We start from the raw sequence: 26,833 nt of genomic DNA, 5'->3' as shown, positions 1-26,833 counted from the left end.
TTCAGGTGGTTCACTTGCTTGGAGTATTGTCCTATACACCAAAAATGTTGCAGTTTTGATTCCCAGTCAGGGTGTATACAGGAGGCAACCAATCAATCTCTCTCTCTCTCTCTCTCTCTCTCTCTCTCAATAAACATATCTTCAGATGGGGATTTTTTTTTTTTAATTAAAAGTCTGCTTTCTGCAAAATATTCCTTTCCCAGACCATCATATATGGCTGTGCAAGTTGTATACTGCACAGCCACATAGTAACTGGTCATATCACAGGCCTATACATCATATGTTCATGTTTATAGTATCTTGTTGTTTTTCTAAAATGCACATTGATTCACATTTCTAACATCTCTGAATTTGGGGTGCACCTCACATGAAAGGCATGATATAGCTTAATTAGCAGTCTGAGAAACTATGATGTTATACCGTTCTGGCAAGACCACACAGCTATCATAGGCAGAGCTGGCATTTGAACCCAACCAGACAAGCCAGTTATAATTTAATTTAGGGGCTTGTGCCACATATTGGGAGGGAATTCTGAGTCACATCATGTGGAGAAAGAAAATGTTGACCATAGTGTGATAGCATGTGTGCAGGTGCCCCAGAGCAAGAGTATGTGGATGGGGTGGGCTTGAGAGAAATTGGAGACTGTGGCCCTGGGGAGACACCAGGACCCACCACCCCTCCCTCTCGCCCAGCTCTTCCTTCTAGAGGAGATGCGAGAGCGCAAGTTTGATGGCTTTGCCCGAACCATCCAGAAGGCCTGGCGGCGCCATGTGGCAATCCGGAAGTATGAGGAGATGCGGGAGGAAGGTGAGAGGCTGCAGGTGGGAGGTTCAGGGTGCAGACAGATGGAACTGGAAGAGCCAAGCCACAACCTCTGCTCCCCACCCTGTGTTCCCACAGCTTCCAACATCCTGCTGAACAAGAAGGAGCGGAGACGAAATAGCATTAATCGGAACTTTGTTGGGGACTACCTGGGGCTGGAGGAGCGGCCAGAGCTCCGTCAGTTCCTGGGCAAGAGGGAGCGCGTGGACTTTGCTGACTCGGTCACCAAGTATGACCGCCGCTTCAAGGTGAGGCACTAGCAAGTAGATATGTCCAGAACCCTGGCTCCAGCCTGGCACCCCCTCCAGAGGTACATCCTCACCTAGCCAGGACACACCTGCCCATAGGTATATGCTCAACAAACAGATACATCTGTCTATCAAATATGCCCTTATGTAGCCCAAACACACCTGTCCATCAGATGCATCTTCACCCGGCCAGATATCTGTCCACAATAACACACTTGCCTCACTCAGAAGTCCCAACCACAGGGCCACCCTCACTTATCCTGAACATGTCTATCCATTAGGTATACACACCCTCACCCAGTCCAAATAGACCTGTCAATTAGACACACCTTCACCTGGCCCAGATAGATATAAATGTGCACAGATACTTTCTTCTGACCTGGATACCCATGTCCAGCAGGTATACCTTCACCTATCCTGTACCTGTTCAGACAACCCCTTCTAGCCAATATACCCTTACTTGACATCCTATTTATAACCACTCATATACTTTCACATGGAGGGACACCTCACCTGACCTGCCAGCACCACCCCTCTGCCTGGAAATGATCCTCATGCCCAGGATCCCTGCCATCAGCCTCTCTGATACTGCATCCTCACAGCCCATCAAGAGGGACTTGATCCTGACGCCTAGGTGTGTGTATGTGATCGGGCGAGAGAAGGTGAAGAAGGGACCTGAGAAGGGCCAGGTGCATGAGGTCCTGAAAAAGAAGCTGGAAATCCAGGCCCTGAGGGGTGTTTCTCTCAGGTAAGGCCAGGTGCCCACCTGTCCCAGTCACCCTCGCCTGCCCCCTTGTCATTCTCAGCTGTCCTTATACTTGTTACCCCATCTGTAACCCTGATCATCTTACTTCTGCTATACATATAATCCTTTCTTGGCCCTACCTGTCACCTTCACCTGCCCCCACACTCATGATCTTGATTTGCCAACAGTATCTGTCTCCTCACCTGACTCCTTACTTAGCCCTTCTCTATTACCACTTTCTCCTGCTCCTAGCCACTTCTCCCGTTTCCCCCCACCTGAGTTACCCCTCACTTGCTCCTTACTTGACCCTCCACGTTGCATCTCACATGCCAGACTTTCTACTACTATCACCTGCCTTTCCTCCTTCCCCTCCCTCAGCACGCGGCAGGACGACTTCTTCATTCTCCAAGAAGAAGCGGCCGACAGCTTCCTGGAAAGCATCTTCAAGACCGAGTTTGTCAGCCTCCTGTGCAAACGCTTCGAGGAGGCAACCCGGAGACCCTTGCCCCTCACCTTCGGTGACACGTACGCCTCCCCCGCCAGCATCCTCAAGCTAGTCTAGCACGGCATCCCCTCTCCCTCCCCACGGAACAGCCGAACTGCTCCGCCATCCACCGGTGCCCCGTGAGGCAAGGATGGGATGGGGAGGTGACCTCCCACTTGGGAGGCGGTGCCCACACAGCTTCCTCCTCTCCCTACAGACTACAGTTCCGGGTGAAGAAGGAGGGCTGGGGTGGAGGTGGCACCCGCACCGTCACTTTCTCGCGTGGCTCCGGCGACATGGCGGCGCTCAAGGCGAGCGGCCGGGCCCTCACAGTCAGCGTGGGCGACGGGTTGCCCAAAAGCTCCAGTGAGTCTGTGGCAGAAGTGGGGGCGGAGCCAGAGTGGTGGGGCCAGCAAGAGACCAATTAAGGCTGAAAGGGCGGAGCCAGTGAGGCTGGCCAAGAGTAGGTGAGGGCCCTGGAGGGAACGGTCTAGAAAGATTTAAAGGAAGCTATCAATGACTGGGCGAGAAATGAGGAGGGGGCATGGCCAAAGAAGCAGCCGGTGAGCGGGGCTAAAGGATGCGGGCGAGGCCTGGAGTGGGAGATCCCAGAGAGCCAGCAGGAAGTGGGCCCTGGAGAAGAAGGGCCAATCCCTGGGCGGAGCCAGTGAGCCTGAGGGGCAGAGCAAGAATAGACTGGACTTGTGGGCGGGGCCAAGAGCCTGGTCTGATCTGGCCACTACTCAAATCCCTGTATCCTTTCCCCATTCCTTTTCAGAGCCTACACGTAAAGGAATGGCCCAGGGAAAACCTCGAAGATCGGCCCAGGGTCCTTCCCGAGCAGCCCCCAGACCCCCAAGAGGTGATGTGATGCCTCCACTAAGTGTCTTTCCTTGCCTCTTGTAGGCTCCATGACCTAAGCCAGACTTCCTGTCAGCAGGATCTAACTAGCAGAGATAACCACTTTCTTCTTCTCTGTCCGAAAATCTCCATAGCTGCCCATCTCTCACATAATAAAGATTAAGCTTAGTTTGGTATTCGAAGCCCTTAAGAACCCAACCCCTGCCCTGGCCAGTTTGGCTCAGCGGTTAGAGCGTCCGCCTGCGGTCGGGAGAGACAGGGGTTCGGTTCCCCCTAAGGGCATGTACCTCGGTTGCAGTTTGTCCCCGGCCCTGGTTGGTCGTGCGGGTGGCAGCCACTCGATGTGTCCCTTCACGTCGATGTTTCTCTCTCTCTCTCTTCCTCTCTCTCCCTCCCACTCTGTCTGTACAAAAAAAAAAAAAAAAGAACCCAGCCCCTACTATAACCACTGACCTCTTCTCACCTCTCCTCTTATACTCTTGTCATGCAAGCTACATCTTATTTTGCCCACTTACCAAATTTGTTCTTGCCTCCAGGCCTTTGCTGGGGCTGTTTGTTCTGCCTGCCTCCCAGATTCCCACTACACTTGAGTTCCTATACATCCTCCAAGACCCACCCCAAAAAGCCTTCCTACAGAAGGGGGTGGGAGTAAATTTTACTCCTGCAGAAGCTCTCTCTGGTCCTTCTTTGCCCCTGGGTCCCTACTTCTGGCCCAGTCACCATATTAGATTGAGAGTGTGGCTGTCTCCTCCCTCATACTGGGAATTTGGAGTCAAATCCTCCCCAAATACTCCGAGTAGCACCCTAATAAATGCCTCCATCCTTGCTCCCACCACAGGTCTGGACCACAATGGGGTGCCGCCCTCTGCCAGAGGTGGCCCCTTGCCCCTGGAGATCACTTCTGGAGGGGTATTTCAGCGACCTCCCCAAGGCCCTCCACCCTCAGCCCTGAGGGCCAGCAGATGTCCCCGGGCACGGCCCCCCTCTAAGCACAACACAGAATTCCTCAATGTGCCTGATCAGGGCATGGCCGGGTAGGTGGAGTGGGAGGGCAGCCCCAGGAGGTGAGCAGGCAGTGGAGGTCTCTAAGGCTATGATGAATGCCCCTTGTGCCCACAGCATGCAGAGAAAGCGCAGCGTGGGGCAACGGCCGGTGCCTGGTATAGGCCGACCCAAGCCCCAGCCACGGACACATGGCCCGCGGTGCCGGGCACTGTACCAGTACGTGGGCCAAGACGTGGATGAGCTGAGCTTCAACGTGAATGAGGTCATCGAGATCCTCATGGAAGGTGTGTATGCTGGGACAGAGGTGAAAGGTGTCAGAACCCTGACACAGCCAGGCAGCCACCTTTACTCCATACCCCTCTGGTGGGAGAACAGAGGTGGCCAGCTAGCTCCCAGGCCCAGCTAGGAATACCCTCTTCTGAGCCAATGGCTGCATAAGCTAGAGGCCTTGGGTGGAGGTCACCTCCTAAGCCACCTGGGAGCCTCATTTTTGTTACCTATCAAACATAGGGATAACAGTAGAATCTCAGGGACTCCTTGTGAGTAGGAAATAGGCCATGTCTGGGTGGCCCAGGCCACCTCCTAATTTAGTCCCCTGGGCTGCCCCCAGAAGGGCCTGGGACTTAACAGCACCCTCTGCAAGTGGGTGGGGAAGATCCATTGAGGTCATTCCTGGGTTCACCATAGGGATTGAGGGGAGGAGCCTGTTGGAGGAGATGAGGGAAGAGTGCAAGCAAATGGTCTAGAAAATGGAGTGTGAACCAGTGACAAGGAAAGACCATGTGTGCATCTCTCCCTTCTTTCCTTTTCATCTGTCGCTCTCTTTTCAGCCTCTGCCTTATGCCAGGCCAGTGGAAGTAAGACAGATGCTGAGCCAGTATGAAGGTTTCCTCTGGGATGGGATGGGTGGTGCCTCACACTCTCTTCTCTCCCACAGATTCCTCAGGCTGGTGGAAAGGCCGGTTGCATGGCCAGGAGGGCCTGTTCCCTGGAAACTATGTGGAGAAGATCTGAGGGGGATGGCCAGGATTCTGCCATTTCCCTTGGCTGCATTAGCCAGAAGGTCCAGTCCTGTGGCTACCAGCCCTGCCCAGACTCTGGGTGGGTTTGAAGGTCACCACTGCAGCCAATCCTGGGCCCTGGCCTCCCCTGTGTCATACCTGTTTCCTTCTGTGTCACACAGGGCTTAAGCAAAGCCTACCTCCCAGCTGCCTTGTGAGTATGAAATGAGCTATGTCCTATCAGCAAAGCATGGGGCAAAGTGGGGAGGCCTTGACAAACATGACCTCCCTTCTTCTCCACTGAGGCAATAAATGTTTGCCAGGTAGAAGGGTGAACTTGCCCAAGATTCCACAGAGCCAAGCCTTAAAAAGCTTGAGTTTGTCCACTCGCCAGCTTCCGGAAGCTACATCCCAGCTTTTCTTCAGAAAATGGTCTAGTTGATCTTGTCAGATCTGAATCTGCAGTCCCCAAACCCATCTTGGACCTGACTGGACCCTGAGGAGAGAGGGAGATCCCACCTGCCCCTCCCCCCTCCATGGCCACCCCTTGTCCCAACCCCCCACCCCATGTCTATGCCTTCTTAGCCCTCATTCACATGGGATCAAGACAGGTTCTGACATTCCAGGCCCTGGCTTTCTGCACTTAGGGTCACAGGTGAAAGGTCCTCTGGCAACTTGTCTCCCCAGCTGTCTCCAAACCCATGCTGAAGTCTGAGCCTTTGAGAACTCATTACAGGTACAGCTGGAACCAGCTGGAAATCCTGCCATCGTCTTAGCCTAAGGATTCTGGCTTTCCAGGTGGACACCTCCTCTATGGGTGGGGTCAGGATCCGCACCCTCTCCCTTCTGCACCTACCTGAGGAATCTGAATATGGCTAGAAAAAATATCCCAAGGTTGCAACTGGATTTCAACAGCCTTTTCATTAGTCAGTTGTTATACAAAGGCTTTTAGGCAGTCCCTTGAATGTCCCTGTTTCCTTCCATCTCTGATTTTCTCACTCTGCCCAACCATTATTGTGTATGTCTCTTGCTGCAAGACGTAGATGTGAGAAAAGACTGAGGGGAGGACAACCCTCATGAGCCAACGACTTTATCAGCTGGGCATTTCCTGGTGCTGAAGAGGAAATCAGGGCTTCATTTCCCTTCTCTGATCTGCCCTCAAACTCGCCCTGCAGCCTGCCTCCATTCCCAGCACTTTGTTTGGTATACAGCCCTGTGGCCCCACTACCACTGTGGCAGGCACCACACATTCAAGAAGTAGGACCTTCTGGATAGGATGGATGAATGAGGTTTGGGTGGGGAGCTGAGTACCAAGAAGGGAATGGGTTTTAAATATTCTAATAGAAGCTTCTCACATCTAGGTTACAGACTCTGCAAACCTGTCAGCTTGGCCCCGCCCACACAACCCACATCCTGTTGACTCCTTTACAAAATTTCTTAGGTCCAGCCCCTCCTTTCCCTTCCTTGGGTCCCTGTCCTTTCTGAGGCCTCACCCCACCCTTCCCCAGATGGCACGAATCACCCCTGCACACACAAACACACCTCCACCCTACATCAAAATGATCTGTTTTTTAAGTTTTTAACTGTATCAAAGATAATCAAAAGTTTTAAAATTCAAACTGCGCAAATGTGTGAAAAATCTGTCTCTCTCCCTAAAAAATCTGTTCTCCTCCCCAGTTTTTAATGTCTCCTTCTAATGGTGTTCTCTGCATATAAAAGCACACAGGTGCCTGGGCCGGCATGTCTCAATTGATTGGAAAGTTGTACAATACACTAAAAAGTCACAGGTTTGATTCCCGGTCTGGGCGCATACCCAGGTTGCAGGTTCAATCCCTGGCCCTGGTCAGTAAGAATGCATGCAGGAGGCAACTAATCCATGTTTCTCAAATTGATGTTCCTCTCTCTCTCTCCTTCTCCCTCTCTCTAAAAAAACAATGTACATGTCCTCGGGTGAGGATTTTTTTTTTTAATTTTTTTCCTTTCTTGATTTTAGAGAGACAGAAAGGGAGAGGGAGAGCTACAAACATCAATGAGAGAGAACATCAATTGGCTGCCTCCTGCATGCCCCCACTGGGGATCAAGCCCACAACCTGGGCAAGTGCCCTCTGACCAGGAATCGAACCAGCGACCTCTTGGTGCATGGGTGGATACTCAACCAGTGAGCCACACTGGCTGGCAGGGTGACGATTTTTAAAAGTACACAGGTACATCTTATGTACACAGATGGCATTACATTGAACATAGTCTACACATGCCTAGAACTCAGACACCTCTTAAATGGTTAAATAATATAGTATAGAGCTGACATCAAAAACCCACTTCATGCCCTGGCCCGTTTGGCTCAGCAGTTAGAGTGTTGGCCTGCAGACCAGAGAGACCTAGGTTCAGTTCCTGCTCAGGGTATGTACCTCAGTTGCAGTTTGTCCCCGGCCCCAGTTGGGGTTGTGTGAGTGGCAACCAGTCGATGTGTCTCTCTCACATCGATGTTTCGCTCTCTCTCTTCCTCCCTCTCTCCCTCAAGCTCTATATAAAGATAAATGCAAAAATGTCCTTGTATGAGGATTAAAACAAAAAAATACCCACTTAACTGTCCCCCAATAGCCCATCTTCCAAAGGACACCAGGGATCAGATGGTGTACCTCCCCCTGCTGAAAATTCATCAGTGTCTAGAACAGAAACCACATCCGGCTGGTGTGGTTCAGTGGTTGAGCATCGACCCATGCACCAAGAAGTTGCTGGTTCGATTCCTGGTCAGGACACATGCCCAGGTTGTGGGCCCGATCCCCAGTGTGGGGCATGTAGGAGGCAGCCAACCAATGTTCTCTCTCATCGATGTTTCTATCTCTCTCCCTCTCATTTCCTCTCTCTCTAAAAAAAAATCAATAAAGGAAAAAAAAAAATAGACTAGAAACCACACTGCACTCTCCAGTTCACAAGGCCCTGCATGACCTCTTCACCAGGTTCGCTTTCTGACCTCCACATCCGACCTCCACTCTGCTCCAGCTGCGCACTGATGTCACTGTTTCCTGAAAAAGACAAGTTTGGCCCTGGCTGGTTTGGCTCAGCGGTTAGAGCGTTGGCCTGCGGTCCAGAGGGACCCGGGTTCGATTTCCTCTAAGGGCATGTACCTGGGTTGCACTTTGTCCCCGGCCCTGGTTGTGCGGGTGGCAGCCACTCGACATGTCCCTTTCACATCAATGTTTCTCTCTCTCCTCCTCTCTCTCCCTACCGCTCTATCTGAACAAAAAATGGAAAAATGTCCTCAGGTGAGGATAAAAAAAAAAAGAGTAAGACAAGTTTGTCCCTCCCCAACTCAGGACATTTGCACCAGCTACCTACCCACTCTTTCCAGAGTGCTCTGGCCCCATGACCTTCCATTGGCTCACGCCTTCCTATCAGGCAACAGCTCAGAAATCCCCTCACGGAGAAGCTTCCCTGACCCATCACTGTCACATTCTTCTATTTTTTTTTTTTTTTTTTTGCTTTGTAGTATAACCTAAGATCATTTTCTGCATTTGTTGTTGTCTATTTCCCCATTTTAAAATATGAATGGCCTGGCCCAGCTGGTGTGACTCAGTGGATTGAGCTGTTGTCCCATGGACGGAGAGATCCCCAGTTTGATTGTGGGTCAGGGCCCATGCCCAAGTTGTGGACTCAATCCCCAACAGGGGGCGTGCAGGAGGCAGCCAACAGAGGTTTCTCTCTCACACATGGATGTTTCTATCTCCTCCATCTCTCTCCAAAATATCAATAAAAACATATTTTAAAACAAACAAAATGAAATGTGAACAGCCTCTGAGGACAGGGATGTTTGTCTGTACTGTTCATCTCTGAGTTCCCAGAACCTAGCATACAGTAGGTTAAATAGGTGACTCCTTCCACGCTGGTACACACCTATTCTGACAGTTTGCTTACTTCCCCTCCTTTTCCATCACAACAGACCCAGTCCAACTTCAGAACTAAGTGCATTGAAAATTTTGACTACCACCCTGGCCAGGTAGCTCAGTTGGTTGGAGCATGGACCCTATACTCCAAGGTTGAGGTTTCCATCTCTTTAGGGGCATGTACAAGGGTCAATCAATGAATGCATGGATGGGTTTAACAACGATCTCTCTCCTTCCCTCTCTCTAAAATCAATCAATAAAATTTTTAAATGTGTGCTTATTTATTTTAGAGAGGAAAGGAGAGGGAGAGACATCAATGTGGGAGAGAAACACTGATTGGTTGCCTTCTGTAGGCACCCCCACCAGGGATCATACCTGAAACCTGCGCCATGTGCCCTGACGGAGAATCAAACCAGTGATCTTACCGTGCATGGGACAATACTCAACCAACTGACCCACATCAGCCAGGGCAATAAATAAAACTTTTTAAGTTTACGACCACTGCCAATTTCCTTCCAGAAAGGGTGTCCACTCAACCCGACCTCTTCACAAAAGAGAATTGCTGTTTATCGTCTTTCCAGGGCTGGTGACGGGACGGAATGGGATGAAGATGTCCATTTCACAGACGAATACACAGGCCAGGAAAGATTTTAATCCCAGATCTCAGCACACAGACTTGTTAATAATTACTCTCACTTGCAAGTACGTCCCAGAATCTGTTCTGTGATTTAAACAGGAACCCAGATCGCAGGCCCCACCCCCTCACGGAGCGCCCGGCGCAGGTCCCGCCCGCGCTCTCGCGAGAGCCGAGAGGCGGAAAATGGCGCGGACGTGATCGCGACCCGGCAGCCGCCCAGGGAGTCGCCGCAGTCTCAGCCGGAGCTGCAGGAGCTGCGGGAACAAGAGGTGTAGTCGGGCCGAAGATGGTGAGCGCGGCGCCGGGGGCGCGGGCGCGGCGAGCCAGCGGGGACTGGCGGGGAGCGGTCCTGTCGCGCACACATCCTCCGGCCGACCCCGCCCCCACATCCGGGCCCTTGCCCAGCCACTAGTCATTTGGCGAGCGCCCTACCCCCTACTTCCGGGCCTGGCTTTGACTGAACCACCCCCACTGGGCTCGAGCTCCGCCCCTGTTCTTTATACAACCGGGTCCCCCAGCATCTCCAAGGTCTCCTGCACAGCTCCAGCCCGGAGGAGATATCTCCGTCCTCAAACAATCCACTTGCCCACTTCCGGCCCCACCATCATCTGCCTATCCCCGCCCTGTTCAGAGTCCCGCCCTCATAGTCTGTCCCGCCCACTCCCTCTAGGCCACGCCCCTGCCGTGTAACGGGTCTCCCACCTTCCCAAGTGCGGGAGGGATGCTGCTTTTCTATAAGCACTTAATTCCTGACAGATGTCCACTTATGCTTTTGGAACACTTCCCAACTAGCTCCCTGTCTGGGGATGAAGACAAGACTTAGGAGCTCAGTTCACCCTCATACCCTGCCCTCCCTTGATGGTAACTCCCTAGGATGGGGGCTGACTGGGTACTGTTAGGAGGCATTTGCAGCTTCAGGAATGCACAAAGGGTCTTTGTGGGGGAGGATACCCTGGCTGGCCCCAGCAGGCCCTGGGCCCAGAGGGGTTCTTCCCATTTCTTTTTTCCACCAGGAGGAGGAACCCTCTGGGCCCATCCCAGACATGCTGGCCACTGCAGAGCCCAGCTCCAGTGAGACCAACAAGGAAGTATTGTACCCAGTCGTGGGTGCTGCAGCCACCTCCTTCTCCATGAGGGAGGAGTCAGGTCCTGAGCAGTCAGTCACACACCCAGTGTGGGAACGTGGAGGGCCTGGAGGGGCCCAGCAGGGTGCCTCCTCAGTCCCAGACAGTGGCCCACCTGGCCCTGGACCCAGCCTTGGCCCAACCAGCACAGTCTCCGGGACCAGTGAGGACCTGCGACCTCCCAGGCGACGCCCACCACCAGGTGACCTGTGATGGGGCCTTCTGTGGGATCACAGGCCCTGGAACAATAGCAGTGGGGAGTGCAGAGTATCTCTGTACTTGGGGGTTATCTAGGGAGAATCACCATTTACTGAGCACCAAGTGTGTGCCAGGCCAACTCAGCCCCTGCTCTCTGGCAGCTCAGTCTGATGGATGAGGCAGATGGTAAAGGCCCCAGAAGGAAATCATAGGGTAATTCCAGCCTCTCTGGGGCAGACCCTGGGCAGCATGGTGGGATGGGGGGTGTGGGGATGGGTGACCCCTATGTATCCATCCTACAGGAAAGCAGATACCCTGCTCCAGTCCTGGCTGCTGCCTCAGTTTCCCAAGCGTTCGTGACTTGGCACAGCATCTTCGTACCCACTGCCCACCCACACAGTCCCTGGAAGGTAGGGCCAGGGTAGGTGGTGGGAGGCAGGCAGAGTTCCCAGGCTGACCCTTGGCCACCCGACTCCACTCCTCTGTTCTCCATCCCTGCCCTGCCAGGCAAGCTCTTCCGCTGTTCTGCCTTGAGCTGCACCGAGACCTTTCCCAGCATGCAGGAATTGGTGGCACACGGCAAGCTGCACTACAAACCCAATCGCTACTTCAAGTGAGACCCTGATCACCCCAACCTCCTTTGGTCCTCGGTGACCAGGCCCCAGGCAGCTCCTCCCTTTCCTGTTGTGGTAGCCAGTACCTGGGAGTTCAGGCCTTTCCACTTCCTAGTCGGGGGAGGTTTGGGGTGGGGTTTGGGTCTGGAAGTGGGTGTGGCCTCGGGCAATCCCTGCTCTTACCTGCCCTAGAGAGACTAGAGCAAGACCCAGGGACCCGGAAGGGGTGGGGCTCATGTGAGTGTGGTTCCTTCTAGTTTCTCCTTACCTCCCAAGAGGAAAGCTGATCACCTAAATCAAGATTGAGACATCTTTCTCGTTTTCCCAGGGCTCCGACCCAGAGGGGTTCTGAAGGCCCACCGTAGGGGGCACTTAGGGCAAATTCCGCCTCCACTGATGGGAGATCTGTGATTTGGGTCCCAGCTCCCTTATTACGTTATCGATAGGCCCCTCCCCGTTCCCCGGGAGACCCAGCCCAGCCCTGTGCCCGCCCCCAGGTGTGAGAACTGCCTCCTGCGCTTCCGCACGCACCGCTCACTCTTCAAACATCTGCATGTTTGCGTTGAGCATGCGCAGAGCCCAGTCCCGCCGCCACCCCCTGCGTTGGACAAGAGGCCATCCGCGTCCGAGCGCCCCAGGGAGTTCGACTCTGCGTCGGCGCCGGGTTTGCAGTTCCCGCTGCTTGAGCCCTTCACAACCCCCGCCCCTGCCCCCACCGGGCCCTTCCTGCCCTACATGAACCCTGCGTCCTTTGGCCTAAGTCCCCCGCGCCTGCGCCCCTTCCTGGCCGCCGCACCTGGGCTGCCGGCCTCCAGCGCCGCCATCTGGAGAAAGAGCCAAGGTGAGTGTAGTGGAGGGGCCACCAGAAGGGTGGGCTGGGTTCCCTATGATTTCTGACCTTGACCCGCCCATTTACCGCAGGTGCCGGTGGCAGTCCTCGAAGACCCCAGGGCGGCTCCGACGCGCCCTCAGGTGCGTGCAGGTGACCACCAGGGTGGGATGGAGGGGGTTTCTTTCCTGCGCCCTGCCAGGCCCAGGAGATGCTAGGAGGCAACAGTGCCAGCCCCGAAATACAGGATTTTGCCTTAAAAATTACCGGCCCCTGGCGCCTTCATCTGCACCGGCGTTTCCGTGTAAAACTCGCACTCTGCGGGGGTTCCGGGGATGGTAATGGGGGACACAGAGAAGTCAGGTTCAATGCCCCTAGTTTCAGGGCGGAACACACCCGGGGGAAATGGATCAGCCAGGCCAGACCCTCGGCGCCCACGAGCTGATGGGGAGTGGAGAAAGGTCCGACATTCCCTCGCCCATGACCACCGTCCTCGGGGGGTGGACAGGACTGGGGCCGGGACTGACAGGGTCCTGCCTGCCCGCAGGGCACGCGGCCCCAAGCCGCATCTTGTGGGAGCACACGCGTGGCCGCTATTCATGCATGCAGTGCGCCTTCTCCACGGCCTCGCGGCCCGCCATGACCCTACACCTGGAGGACCACCGTCCCATCGCCCTGGGCGCCAGGGCAGCCACGCCCCGATGTCCCAGCGGGTAAGGCCTGGGTGCGGGAGGGTGGGGAGGACGCCCCCCCCAGCCCCTGAGGCGAGGGGTGGGGCCGAGGCTTAGCCACCTCCTCCTCTGCCCCACCCAGACCCAGCCCGCTTGCATCCAAGGTGTCGCTGCTGCTGTCAGAGGGGGAGTGTCCAGTTTTCTTGCCGCTCTAAACCCTGCCGAATAGAGGGTGGGTCATGAGGTGTGGGTAGTTTTGTAATGTTAGGGGGGGGCCTGAAATGAATGGGGTGTGGGGACAATAAAAGAGGCGCAATGAACTGGCCTTTGCTGTGTCTGGGTTCCCTGCCCTCTGATGCACAGCGGCCTAATGATCTTGGGCACCTCCTACTTTGGGAGACACAGGCCTCCCCTCACCGCCCACTTGTACCCCACACCTCCCCCCTCACTTCAATCCCTTGACCCAGTCTCCAGCTCAGTACTGTCACTGCCCACTGGCCTGTCCTACCACTCCCAGAAAACAAATGGGATGAAAGTTTCTGGTTTCTTTTTGTTTTGTTTTTTTAATTGAGAGTCTTGGGAGTCAGTGGGGAGGACAAGCAGGGAGGCTGATCCTGAGAAAGTGCTGAGACTGGCCTTGCTGGAGCCCTCCAGGTCCTTAGGCCATTGATAAATCCCAGGGAGATGACAGGATGGAGGGCAATGCCAAGGCCCTCAGAGTTGGGGGCACTGTAGCAGGTTGGGACTCAGGCCTCATCCTTGTTCTCCTTGATTCTCCCCCTGCCCTAGCTCTGAGGAGGAGAGTGAGTCAAGGTCAGCCCTGGAGCCCTGGCCAGTTTGGCTCAGCGGTGAGAGCATCAACCCGCTGACCAGAGAGTCACTGGTTCTATTCCGGTCAAGGGTATATACCTCAGTTGTTTGGTCCCCGGCCCTGGTCAGGGTTGTGCGGGAGGCAACTAATCCATGTGTCTCTCACATAGATGTTTCTCTTTCGCTCTCCTGCTCTCCCCCTCCCACTCTCTCTGAAGATAAATGGAAAAATAGCCTCAGGTGAGGATTTAAGAAAAAAAAGGTCAGCCCTGGAGAGCCTGGGCTCCCTTCCCTCCTTATCCCTCCTCCATTCTGGTCCTCATCTTCCATTCCTTCATGGGAAGTCAGGCCTGGGCTAGGGTTCTAACTTTGGTGCCACACTGCTTCTGAGCCCTGCTGTCACCAAAATCTTGTGGGCCAAACCTCCTGGTGTGGAAGTTATTGGCAGCCACCCCTGAGGCTGGTTTTACCTCCTGCATCTTGCTCCCTTCCGGCTCCTTGGTACTCCTAGCCCAGTCTTCATCCCTCTACCCTCCCTGGGGGAACCCGAAGCAATTCCTCCCACCCTTTCCCCCAGTTTGAACATCCTGAAAATGGGTCTCTTCTGATTGTGCCCCTTCCCTTCCTATACCCTTCAGTGGCTCCCCACAGCCCTCTAGATGAAGATCCTGTTCTCCTAGTAGCCCACAAGGCCCCATCTTGAACCTCCTCATTCCCTCCCAAGGTGACACAAACCATCTTCTCCCTCCTATTCCTCTTCCTCCTCCTCCTCCTTGGGAACACAGATATCCTGTGAACAAGCACCTGAGTGAGCACTTCCAGGCTCCTGCTGAGGTGGTTGTTACTCAACATCAGCTGTGGAATTAGATGGGCCATCAAGGGATAGGGCTCCAGGGTCCCCTGAGCTTCCCCTTTCTCGGCTAGAAGCCTTGTAGCTGTAACTGTGGCCCTGGGGGAGATTCAGCTTCCTTACATCTCACTTGTGTAGTTCTTACAATGAGTGTCTTGATGTTCATCCCTGGAGTCCTCATGAAGATTCAGAGGGACTGAGGAGACAGGGAGGGGGCTTGGGAAGTGTTTGCAAGTGATTCACATCCCTCCAACCACCAAGCCCATGGCTACCTGGACCTTTTCAAGAACCTAGGGAGGAGGTGGGGCAGGGTCAAAAGGCCCATTTTACAGATAGAGAAGGTGAGGCCAGGGAGGATAAGCTGACTGAGCCCTGACATTCTAGCCAGGCCCAGTACTAAGTCACTCACTGATTCTGCACCACCCTGGGAGCTAGGCATTTACTACCAATAAGAAAACCCAGGCAGCAGGGCCCCAAAGGCATCCTCCCCTTTTTCCACATTCCCAAGGCCCCCAGACACCCTGGCCCTAGTCCCAGGTTTTCCTCCATCTCCAGGGTATGCCAGCTCCCAGTAGTTTTCCTTCCCCATCAAGTCCCTCATTCAGCCAACCCCAAATCCAGGTGATGCCACTTCCCAGTCTGCCTGGAATTTTCCAGAGACCCAGACCCAATATCTTGGTCCAGATACACACCACACCCACCCCATCACTCACATATAGCTACCCCTCCCATGAGTGCAAAGAGCTCACAGCTCCTGCTGCCCTCTGGAGTCAGTGGGATCTCTGTCCTGAGGCCTAGGGAGCTGGGTCACGACCTGGCCTGGGCACCCTGACCACTCCAAAAACTACTTCCTCCCTTTCCCCCCCCAACTCTCTTGCAACCTTTTGTCTGCTTGCCTGAGAAGCATTACTGCTTCCAATGTTCCTTCTAGGTTCCCTTAGCCCCTGCCCTCCCTCTGGCTAACTTATGACCCCACAGAGGGTCCACCTACCCTACCTTAACTCCAGGATGCCTGAAAGCTGAGTCCTCTTAGTGCCCTAGAATGCCCAGCAGAGGGCGCCCAGGAGTGTCTTAGGGAGAATGAGTATGCGCAGGCAGGTTGGCAGGCAGGTGGGCGAGAGACTAAAGGTTCAGGTTAAGCAGGCTGAGCCATTCCAGGTGGCTTAAGTCCCCGTAATGCCAGCCAGGTGCCCGTCCACCACCTGGCAGTTGTGCAGTGCCTGCTCAGTTACCTTCACCTGACTGGGAAGGGGGAGGTGAAGGCTCCTAACCCCGGTCCCAGCACCCTAATCCAGGGCTCCCTACAACTCCACGCAGCCCCAGGATCCACCACCATGTGCTCAGTCCTCACCGAGGACTGAGCTGCCCCGGCTGCACCGGCTGCCCCCCCCCCATTAGGGAAGCCAGGTGCACTGCCCCTATCTTTTGCAAAAGGGCTAAGTACACCAGCTTGGTTCCCCACACGCGCTCAGAAAACCCACAGCTCCCTAGCTCACAGAGTTCCACACACTTGCCCCAACGAACCCCTACCAGCACCTTTAACTCCCCAAGGCAGACACTGTACCATGCTAACTTCTCCTGGCTTCCGGTTCCAGAGCTCCAAATGCAGTCACAGGTCCACGTTCATCGCTTCGTGCCTCCAGAAAGGTGCCAAACACACAAAGAGGACTGGGGGTCATATGCCCCCTAGGGACTGTGCCAGGAGCCTGCCAGCTCTCCCCACAGGGCTCAACCAGGGAGGGGCTCTCCAAACTCCAGAGTTCTAGCTATGAAATTGTCTACACCCAGCAGCCTTTCCAGAGCGTGGGGAGTCATTGGCTGTCATTCATTCAGTTTTTTGTTTGTTTTTTCTTTGATTTTAGAGAGGAAATAAGAGGGGAGAGAGAGAGACGCATCAATGAGAGAGAACATCAATTGGCCGCCTCCTGTATGCTCCCACTGGGGATTTGGCCCACAACCTGGGCATGTGCCCTGACCAGGAATTGAACCGGCGACTTCTTGGTGCATGGGTCCAGGCTCAACCACTGAGCCACACCAGCCGGGCTCATTCAGTCCTTTAACTTACCTTGTATGCTCTCAGCCAATCATTCTCTTGTTCTTTCATTCATTCTTTCCGTCACTTACCAAACACTGTGAGGATCGGTCAGTCAGTGACCAGCTATGGTGGCTGCTCCTAGAGACCCAGAAAGGACCCCAAAACTTCATTATCCCTGGCCTCCTGGGACCCCCATTCAGAGTGAGACCCACATCTGGAAATGTGATTAAGGATGCATGACTGTGTGCAGGGATAGGGATGCACAGGCCTAGAGGTTCCAGAATCCTCAGGCTGTGCTCTTAAAGCAGACATACAAACAGGCAGTCATTTCCAGCTGTACTGCCTGTGGCCTTTATGACAGGGCTGGCAAAAGAAGGACTCCTGCTGGGAATGCAAGTCCTCAAGACAGAAAGAGCCTCTTTCTCCGTCTCAACGGGATCTTTCTGGATCCTTTTGGAAACAATTTATGTCCCTGCTACTCCAGGTGTGATCCTAAACCATCAGCATGGGCATTACCTGGGATGTGGAATCTGAGGCCCTACCACTAACAGGCAGACCCTGCATTTTAACAATGGGGAGTGTATGTGACTGATGGGCACTGGTGCTTCTCAATTAGTTGCACCTTAGAGTCACCCAGCAATGTCTAGGAATGGCTACACTCAGACTGACTAAGTCAGAATCTCTGGGGAGCTTCTCTGTAAATTCCTCAAGCAATCCCAATGCATGGTCAAACTGAGAACCAGGGCTCTGCACTCTCCCAATGGATTGACCCCCTGAGGACCTTATCTGGCTGGGCCTCACAGCCTAACTGCGCTGGTCTTGCCTACTACCTTTACCCCCTCTTCGTTGGCCTCTCGGCTGTTTTGATTTTCCTCCCACCCTCTGTCCACTGGGAACCTGGGATGTCTTCAGACTCTCCCCTCCCCAGGGCCAAGGCCTTGGGTACTACCCACCTACTCACTCCCAAATCTGCCATCCCAGTGGGCCATTCACAGCCCTCTGTGACATCTGCCCTGCTACAGGGCAGTCCTGCTCAGAACTGGAAAGTGGACAACAGGGAAGTGTTAAAATGAAGGCAGATGAGGAGCAAAAGGGCCTCACCCATCACACTCACTGCACTCCTGGGTCTCCTGCCCAGAGCAGACTATGCCTCCTCTCCACTGAGAACTCCCCTTCCTGTGAAGGCCCTGGTTGAAATTGGCCTTCCCCTGCCTCTATTAGCAGGAGGTCCTCAGGGTCTGGCACCAAACCCTCTCTGGAGCCCAGAGGTTAGCAGGGCATGTGGTAGGACTGAAGGGGTTGGTGGATAGCAGAAAGCCAAGAAATTAGTGACTGTGTTGTGAATATGCTGACCTCCAATGCATGAAGTGCAGAGACAGTAGCAGGCAGGTCAGGAACTCAAGAAAGTGCTGGATAGGATCTGGGGACAAGCCCAGGCTGTCCCCGCCTCCTTTCCTTCCTCCTCTGCCCTCTCCACCCATGGGGCCTGTGGAGCAGAAGCCACAGTCACTTCCTGAAAGCAACAAACAGCCCCAGCTCAGGTCCCACTCTCACCGTGATCGATCACCTGCCTGCTACCATGGTGAGTCCCCAAGTCCTGGGAGAGCCCCTGCTGGCTGGAGGCAAGGGGTGCCATGGGTGGAAATTGGGGGGCATATTCCAAGAATACAGCAGCAGAGGAAAGCCCTCTGAGAAATGGGAATGACCAACACAAAGGCCCAGAGATGGAAAGCAGCCAGGACATTTCTGGGACAGTCCAAGCTCCAAGGGGACTGTGGCCCAGGCTGTGACTGGGACTATAAGCAGGACTGGTGGGGCTGTTCAAACAACTCCCTTCCCCCGAGATCAGCATGAACAGCAACCTGGTAACGGACAGCCAGGGTTAGTACAGGGGATTCCTGTGGTTGACAGAATGGGTCAGGCACCCACTGCCTGCCCCCACCCCAGCCCATTACCCCAGGCATGACCACCTGGCCCTGTGGGTCATCTGGGAGCCCTTGCTCCAACCCACTGGGTAAGGGGCCTTTCACAGAGGCATTTGAAGCTGGAGTTGCAGTCTCTTCTCATTATCTGGATAGGAAAGTGAAGCATAACCAAGGGGAGAGGTCATGTGTTTCTGGCCTTCCCTTCCCTCCCAATCTCCTTGACCCCAGTTGAAGCCAGGCTTGGGGGGGTCTGTGGCAGGGCCACCTCTGGAGAACTTGTCATTAGAGCAGGCCTGGCCTCATTTGTGCATCTACCGATATATAACTAATGGGATGGGATGGTCAGCACTGTACCTGGAACAGACTTCATGTGCCATAAATGGCACAGTGCCTGACCATGACTGTGCTTGGTTGACAGTCTGCCTACCATTTCTCATGGGTATTGTTAACTGACTGTCCCCAACCATCAGCATGGGCATCTGGGACTGTGAGAAATCCTGTACCCACATTTGCCTCTAGGTCCCCAAGTGTCTGCATCCATCTATGTGAAACTGGATGTGGCTGAGTAAATGCCTGACTTTGTGCCCTCTATGTTCTTTATTTCAATGAATATTTACTGAGTACCTACTGTGTGCCAGGTACTGGAGGACAGCAATGAATGAGACAAGTCCCTGCGCACACATTTAAAAAACAATATAAAAATAATACATGGTGGCAGGTACCAAAAGAAAAATCATGCAGGTTGGGGACTCAGAGTTAACAGGCTTCCTTTGGCTGCTGTGGGGGAACTAATCAGAGATGGAAGGTGGGCCGGAGTCCAGGGAGGAGGCAACGGGAAGGTGCATCAGGTGGCTGCCAGTGCTGCAGACAGTGAGAAGTGGTTGGATTCTGGATGTATTTTGCAATTAAAACAGAAGGGACTAGAGACATGGGGGTGAAAGAATAAGAGGGAAGGGGTGGTATGTGTCTGTGGCCATGTCCCTGTGTCTCCATGTTGGTCTCTCTACAATTCCTGTGTATATCAGTCTCTGACTGACTGACTGTGTCCCCTAGGGGAGTCATCAGGACTTCCGGAGCCTTCAAGCAAAGTTCCAGGCCTCTCAGCCTGAGACCAGTGAACTCCCCCCAAAATCCCCGAAGCCTGAGTTCAAGAAACTCCTGAAGAAGTTTCCACAGCCTGAGCCCAGTGAGCACTCTAAGAAGTTTCCGCAGCTCGAGTTCAGTGCAGTGCCCAGAAAGCCGCTACAGCTTGAGTTTGCTGATCTCCCAAGGAAGTCCCCACAGACCGAGTTCAGTGCAGTGTCCAGGAAGCCCCCGCAAACCGAGTTCACTGATCTGCCCAAGAAGCCCTTTAAATCTGAGTTCAGTGAACTCAAGAAGTTCCCACAGCTCGAGGCCACTGTGTTCTCCAGGAAGCCCTTGCAGCCTGAGGTCAGTGAGGCCACTCAGAATGCCTTACAGCTGGAGCCCAGTGCACTTGCCCAGAAGCCCCAGCAGCCTGACCTCAGCAACCCTACCAGGCCCCCCACAGAACCCAAATTCAGTACATTCCCTAGAAAGTTCTGGCAGCCCGAGCCCAATGAGGTCACCACAAAGCCCTCAAAGGCCGAGTTCAGTAACTTTCCAAAGAAGCCCCCAAACCCTGAGTTCAGAGAGCCCCAGCAGCCTCAGATGCCCCACCCCAACTTTCCACAACCTGACTTCAGTGCCTTTCCAAAAAAGACCCCATCACCTCAGCTGAGTAACCTCCCCAAAAAGTCCCTGCAGCCTGAGACTGGTGATCTCACCAGGACGTCCTCAGAACCCGATGTCTGTGTGTTCCCCAAGAGGCCACGGCAATCTGAATTTAAAGCACTTTCTAAGCCTCTGCAGCCCAAGCTGGGTAGCCTCCCCAGGACATCCTCAGAGCCTGAGGTCAGCCTACACCCCAGGAAGTTTCTACAACCTGAGAGCCAGGGGACCCCCCACAAGTTCTCACAACCCGAGCCCAGTGCCCTGCCCAAGAAGCCCCTGCAGGTGGAATTCTTTAGGGATCCTTCTAGAAAGCCCCTACTGCCTGGCTTCGTTTCAGAGAGTTCACTGCCCACTGCTGTTGAGGGCTCCAGCACCAGATTCCCACTTAGCCCGGGGTTTAGAGCCAGGCAACAGAGGTCAGGAGTTCTCACTCACAGTGGAGTGACAAGGCCGGGCCTCAAACCCGGCCACCCACCCCGGCAGAGGCCTCTGCCTCCAGTCAGCAGCCTGGGACCCCCTCCAGCCAAACCCCCACTGCCACCTGGCCTCAAGGATATCCAGAAGTTTCAGATACCTTCAGCAGCAGCCACAGGTGGGTCAGGGTACCCCAGGTAGAAAAGAGGGAGGCAAAGTCTCCCTGGATGTGCCTGCCTCCCTTCCGCTCTCATCTTTCCACAGCTTTGTGGAAGACCCGCTCTTCTGCTGGAACTCACTTCCAGGCCCGACAGCCTAAGGCTATTCCGAAGTGAGTGTGGGGAATAAGGAGACACAGGTGCAGGTCATGGGCCTGAAAGAGACCCTCATCTCAGGTATCCCTGCAGGGACCCGGAGATCTACGAGCTGTATGATGATGTGGAGCTGATAAACTCCAGCCTCAGCCCCGAAGGCAAAGGTTTGTTGGCAGTGGGGCTGGACCCAGCCAGCCTGGGCACCTGGGACATATCTGCTGCAAAGGCATTTTCTGCCACACTGCTCCCTGACAGTGCGGGGGAGAAAGCAGAGAAGTGGAGGAGCCTTTCAGAAAGGTCACACTAGTTCTTGATGGGCAGAACAGTGTAGTGAAGGGCAGCATAAAGACCAAGAGCCAGTGAACATGATGTAGCCAGGGCAGAAGGGTGACCCAGGATAGTGAAAGTGGACAAGTCAGGTAAAAAACAGCAAGAGGACTTGGTATATTATGCAGAGGCTAGAAGGAGCGAGCAAGCTTGCCTTGCGCCTTGGTGCAGAATGAAACCATCCCGGCATCTGGGACAAGAAAGGTGTCAGGTTCCCTCATAGACCTGTTGTGTTGGAGGTGCCTGAGAACTTGGGCCTGGACACAGGGTTTGAACCTGGCACCTCTTTCTCTTCATGCTCTGGGGTTCCAAAGAACCCATCTTCTCTCCCTTCCTCCATGTCTCTGGTCCTAGAGAGCAGTATGCTAGTCTACTAGGCCCACACCTCCAGCCCAGCCTTTGCCAACCTTGAATGGAAACAAAAATGGCTTCCACACAAGCACTTTACACATGTCACCAAATCTGCATAACCCCCTACCCAAGGTAATGTCACGGCCACTTTACAGATGTGGAAGCTTGAGGACCCCGGGGGGTAACTTGTATCAGCTCACACAGCCAGTACACAGAAGCCCCCTTCTGCTTCCAGACTGCTTCCCTGCCCTGGCTTTGGAAGGCCTCCTGTGGGGGAACCTATCAGGGGTATTTTTAGGAAGCTACCTCTCCCTCCCCATTTGTACCCCCCACCCAGGTCTGCTGCCTCTGTGGTTGCTTCTCCTGAGCTTTCCCCAGGGGCTGCTGCAACAGCCCTCCGTTAGCAGTTAGTACAGAGCTTCCTGACAAGGCCCTTCCTGTTTCCGTTCCAATGAGGCTCTGTGGCTAGGCTCTGGGGGATCACTGTCGGGGACATGGACATGGGAAGGGAATGCCTGTGGCCCTCCACTTCCAGCAGCCTTGCAGGCATGCACCATACCTCCCCCATTTCCCCAACCCCAACCAGACATCTCCCCCCCTGCTCACTGTCCCTGCACTGAATCAATCATTCTTCAACATTCTGATCAAATACCACAATTCCCTGGATCTTTCCCTTCTTGAGATGGTGTGAGGCTTCACTGTTAGTATGGATTGTCCCAAAGGCTGGTTTGTCCTTTTCAAATCTATCCTTCCACTCTCTGCCTTACCCAGAGCAATAGCGGCTCCACTTGAGGTTCCCCACATAGCTTGAGGCCAGGCCCAGCTCTTTCCCAGGATCCAAGCAGGCCACCCATGGGGCCTGCTCAGGGTCACATTGCCAGGAAGCTTGGGCTACAGGTACATCCACCACCCATGCCCAGTGGTATGCTCTGTGTTGCAATTGGTTTGTAGACTGCACCCAGCTCTGGGTGACCATCCCCGGTCTGGGAAGCCTCTGGAAGAGGTAGGAGTAGCTGGAGGGAATGTTCTGGGTGGGGCCGTGGATGGCACCATCATCTGAGTATCAGGTTGTGGCTGGAGGCAAGCTCAGTGCCTGAAGGGGCAAAAGCACCACACAAATGCCCCCAGTGGGCTACTTGACGAGAGGGACTGCTGGCCTGAAATGTCAAGATGCTTGGAGTCATTCAGAGAGAACAGCAAAAAGATGGGGCTTTGGGTTCTGGAGCCTTCACTCACTTGTTCATGAGCCTCTCACTATAAGCCAACCTCTTGACCAGCGGCCTCCTACCTGGAAGACTGGTCACTGGCCAGGAAATCTGCCTTACCCTGGGACACCCCTCACAGTCCAGTATCATCATCAGCAAGGACAGTCCAAGAAACCCACCTTGTCAGCTCCTTATTAGAGGCTGACTCCAGGAAATGCTTTTGCCTCATTTTTGACCCAACTCTCATAATTCCCACAATCCAACCTGTTCTTGGTACCAGACATAAAATGGCCTCAAATGCATACAAATAAATCCTGCCTCTCTACCACTTACCACCTGGGTGACCTTGGGCAAACCTCTCAGAGCCTTTATTTCCTCATCAGCAAATTGGGAATGAGAGTACTGCCTAATATCACAAATAAGGTTGAGTGTTGAAATGAATTAAAGTAGTGAACCGTTTCTGCTATGCCTTGTGTGTAGCAGGAGTTAAGAAAATGGAAGGCAATCCACTAGAACTCACAATCCAGGACAAAGGCCTGGGGAAAGGATGGGCAAGTGGGTAGGGCAGAGATTAGAAGGGGTCATGGCCTAAATGGGGGGATGTCTTGAGAACTGACAGAAGGCTCACTCAAGATCAAGCCACCAGGGTCAAGAGATGCCATGCTGATGGTCCCTGCCCTAATTTGGTGTTCTGACTGCCCCCAGATGAAGTACCATCTATCCAGCAACCTCCCAGAAAGGCAGCACAAGACACTGAACTCAGGTACCACAGGGCAAAGCAGGTTGGGACTGAGCTCTGGGACGGCTGTGGAAGGGGAACCCCTGAGAAGTACATCTTGCTTATAAGCACCCAATTCCTTGGGGTACTCAGGAAGGAGAAGGCCCCTCAGCCACAGCAGTTGCTGCCTATGGACCCTAAGGCCCGGAAGCAAATCCGGAAGGTGGAGAAAGCTGAGAGGGAGTTCCGGAAGAAGTTCAAGGTGTGGACACCAAATTAAGCAAGAGCCCTGGAAGGGTTGGGCTCAGTTCAGTTCACCAAGGCCCCTGGGGTGGGGATCAGCACAGCCAAAGCTTTAACATGTCCCTCCCCAGTTTGAGGGGGAGATCGTGATTCAGACAAGGATGATGATCGACCCCAATGCCAAGACGCGTCGAGGTGGGGGAAAGCACCTGGGGATCAGACGCGGAGAGATCCTGGAGGTGATCGAGTTCACCAACAAGGAGGAGATGCTGTGCAGGGACACCAAGGGCAAGTGTGAGTGAGCTGGGCTGGCAGCCCTAGGGAGACAGGCCCTGTACTACCAGGCCAAGAACTCACCCATCCCCTCTCTCTCTCTACAGATGGCTACGTGCCCAGAACAGCATTGCTGCCCTTGTGAGTGTCGCTGTGATTAGGGATGGGGGTGGGAATTGATGGGCCCAGGAGTTACTTTTGCTGACACAACTGTGTTCTTCACCAGAGAAACGGAGGTGTATGATGACGTTGGCTTCTTGAGTATGTAGATGTTCTGGGCAGGCTGGAGAGGACCACAGTGCCTTGGGACGGGGTAAGCCCCCACCCTTCTCCCCAGGAGCTGCTTATGAGGGGGTCACTGGAAGTCACCCTTCCTCCTCTGCAGACCCTCTAGAAAGCCACCCATTCCCCCAAGGACAATATGGCCCACAGGTGTGGGGACTAGGACAACTCACCACCAGCTCAACCATCCACTAACCCAGGAATCCTGGATCCCAGCTTGGAGGTCACAGAACTGCCAAGGTTCACACCTGACCACGTCGTGGACCACATAAAGCCCTTCTTTAAAGTGATCACCGCTTCTTGTCTTTCCTGACTGGCACACACACTGTAGAGCCATGATCCAACACTCGAGGGTCTGTGGGACTGACCCCCTCCTTCCCATTCTCACCCCTCAGGGATAAAGGCCAGGAGTAAAATGTGGCAGGGAGAAGGTGACAAAGGAACTACTACTCTGCTAGAATTCAAGGTTTGAGTCCCTGTGATTGGATCCGTCAGCTGCCAGCCATGATGGAAAGGGAGACAGGCAGAACACATCACTGACCCCCCACATGCAGACAGAACAAGCAGCAACTGCTGCTCCTTACAGGCTGCAAACAGCTGTCTAGCCCAAGTGGACATATGTACAAGGTGACACTTTGATGGTGATGGTGGTGGGGACCCAGTTGTGACAGAGCCCAGGTAAGTTCAGCCTGAACCTCTACAGGACTAAACATGCTCAGAAACTCACACCCTGCTTGGTTTTAGCAAAGAAAAACTGCTATGGGTTGAATATTTGCCCTCTCCCCCCACCAAAATTCCTAATGCCCAATTTGAGAGGCAATTAGGTTTATTGGGGCCCTTATGAAAGGGGCCCAAGTAAGCTCTTTTGTCCTCTCCACCATGTGAGGTAACAAGCTAGAAGGCACTATGAACCAGGATCTGGCCCTCACCAGACACTGAATCAGCTGGCATCTTTATCATGGACTTCCCAGCCTCCAGACTGTGAGAAATCAATTTCTGTTGTTTATAAACCACCAGCTTATGGTATTTTTGTTATAGCATCCAGAGCAGACTAAGACAAGTGCTGAAATGGAATAAACCTGATGCGGTCTCTGTGCCTCTCCCAGAAACTGCACAGAAGGGAGACAGGACAGCTAACAGCTAAGTGCTACATTACTAATACAAGGGAATTCACTTTTTTTTTTTTTTTGTACAGATAGAGTGGGAGGGAGAGAGAGGAAGGGAGAGAGAGTGAGAAACATCGACATGAAGGGACACATCGAGTGGCTGCCACCCGCACAACCAACCAGGGCCGGGGACAAACCTCAATCGAAGTACGTGCCCTTAGCGGGAACCAAACCCGGGTCTCTCCGGACCGCAGGCTGACGCTCTAACCGCTGAGCCAAACTGGCCAGGGCAATACAAGGGAATTCAAAGACCACTTAGGATCAAGTTTCCATAGAGTTAATTCCTCAAGTGGCAGGGTCCACAGACAAGCAAGAATGGGGATGAGACTACTGGTGTTTACAGTTCCAAGGGTAGGAAGAAGACTGAGTGGCTCCTCTCCCCAAATGTTGGGTGGTGGCCCCACAACACACACAAAAAAAGGAAGCAGCTTTCAGGAACTGGCATTTATTATCAAAGTCATATTTGATGTCAACAAGATGCCACAACTACAAAAAAAATTGTGCACATTGCAATCTCAATGCAAACAGTCAAATGGAACCCCAGTCATTAAAAAAGTAATTCAAATTACCCCAAAAGCAACTGAATTTTTAAAACACCTTTATACATCCAGCCAACAAATTAAAATGGTTAACAAGAAAAAATACAAATTCAGAGGTCTGGTATCGATGTTTAAAAAAGGCAACTGCTTAAGCATTTCTATCGATTCGAACATCAATCTCTCGGCCACTCAGCTTCATCCCATTCATCATCCGGCAGGCTCTCTCAGCCACCTCTGGAGACTCAAACTTAACCACACCGCACCCCTTGGACTTCCCATTCTCCATCTTGATGTCGGCATACAGCACGTGGCCTGGGCACAGAGAGGGAAGAAGAGACCACAACTCATCAGGCAAACCAGAGCTCAGCCTCACACTGGGCTCCACTCAGTCCAGATCACCTATAAATAGCAGTCATCTGAGTCAAAAGGGAGAATGACCCCTGCACCTGGTGCATGAATGCCCAGAACACAGCAGCTGGGACCCAACTACTACAGCTCTCAGCCTGACTCCCATTCTTCTGCCA

General features: G+C 53.6%; 4 protein-coding genes across 15 annotated transcripts in view; 3 read left to right on the top strand and 1 right to left on the bottom strand.

The window, feature by feature from the left end:
* MYO1F (myosin IF) overlaps window positions 1-5,665 on the top strand; it is a 37,104-nt gene extending 31,439 nt beyond the window's left edge. For 2 of the 3 annotated variants that reach the window (XM_036281762.1, XM_036281761.1), the window contains 9 exons: window positions 693-807; window positions 901-1,070; window positions 1,673-1,818; window positions 2,194-2,340; window positions 2,517-2,665; window positions 3,078-3,161; window positions 3,999-4,194; window positions 4,280-4,449; window positions 5,103-5,665. In XM_036281762.1, coding sequence (XP_036137655.1) covers window positions 693-807; window positions 901-1,070; window positions 1,673-1,818; window positions 2,194-2,340; window positions 2,517-2,665; window positions 3,078-3,161; window positions 3,999-4,194; window positions 4,280-4,449; window positions 5,103-5,179 — 1,254 coding nt within the window. In that variant the 3' untranslated portion in view covers window positions 5,180-5,665. The remainder of the gene's footprint in view (window positions 1-692; window positions 808-900; window positions 1,071-1,672; window positions 1,819-2,193; window positions 2,341-2,516; window positions 2,666-3,077; window positions 3,162-3,998; window positions 4,195-4,279; window positions 4,450-5,102) is intronic. The other variant, XM_036281763.1, reaches the window with a different exon arrangement.
* Window positions 5,666-9,857: 4,192 nt separating this feature from the next.
* On the top strand, window positions 9,858-13,450 carry ZNF414 (zinc finger protein 414). The gene is made up of 8 exons (XM_036240332.1): window positions 9,858-9,976; window positions 10,701-11,013; window positions 11,312-11,419; window positions 11,517-11,622; window positions 12,121-12,464; window positions 12,545-12,595; window positions 13,000-13,165; window positions 13,266-13,450. The coding sequence occupies exons 1-8, from the start codon at window positions 9,974-9,976 to the stop codon at window positions 13,336-13,338; spliced, it is 1,164 nt and encodes a 387-aa protein (XP_036096225.1). The 5' UTR covers window positions 9,858-9,973; the 3' UTR covers window positions 13,339-13,450.
* Window positions 13,451-17,800: 4,350 nt separating this feature from the next.
* PRAM1 (PML-RARA regulated adaptor molecule 1) lies at window positions 17,801-24,944 on the top strand. Its single transcript, XM_036241462.1, is given in 10 exon segments — window positions 17,801-18,348; window positions 18,350-18,400; window positions 19,797-21,069; window positions 21,156-21,222; window positions 21,299-21,369; window positions 23,794-23,851; window positions 23,960-24,068; window positions 24,181-24,343; window positions 24,430-24,463; window positions 24,549-24,944. Coding segments are annotated over 10 exon segments (2,037 nt in total). The 5' UTR covers window positions 17,801-18,180; the 3' UTR covers window positions 24,592-24,944.
* Window positions 24,945-26,199: 1,255 nt separating this feature from the next.
* Window positions 26,200-26,833, bottom strand: part of HNRNPM (heterogeneous nuclear ribonucleoprotein M) — a 48,629-nt gene continuing 47,995 nt past the window's right edge. For all 10 annotated transcript variants that reach the window (XM_036240209.1, XM_036240204.1, XM_036240211.1 and 7 more), the window contains one exon: window positions 26,200-26,621. In XM_036240209.1, the coding sequence (XP_036096102.1) occupies window positions 26,458-26,621 (164 nt within the window). In that variant the 3' untranslated portion in view covers window positions 26,200-26,457. The remainder of the gene's footprint in view (window positions 26,622-26,833) is intronic.

Source organism: Molossus molossus, unplaced genomic scaffold (assembly GCF_014108415.1).
Source record: "Molossus molossus isolate mMolMol1 unplaced genomic scaffold, mMolMol1.p scaffold_m16_p_4, whole genome shotgun sequence".
Taxonomy (NCBI): domain Eukaryota; kingdom Metazoa; phylum Chordata; class Mammalia; order Chiroptera; family Molossidae; genus Molossus; species Molossus molossus.
Note: the sequence above shows the minus strand (reverse complement) of the source record. Positions and strands in the feature narration are given on the sequence as shown.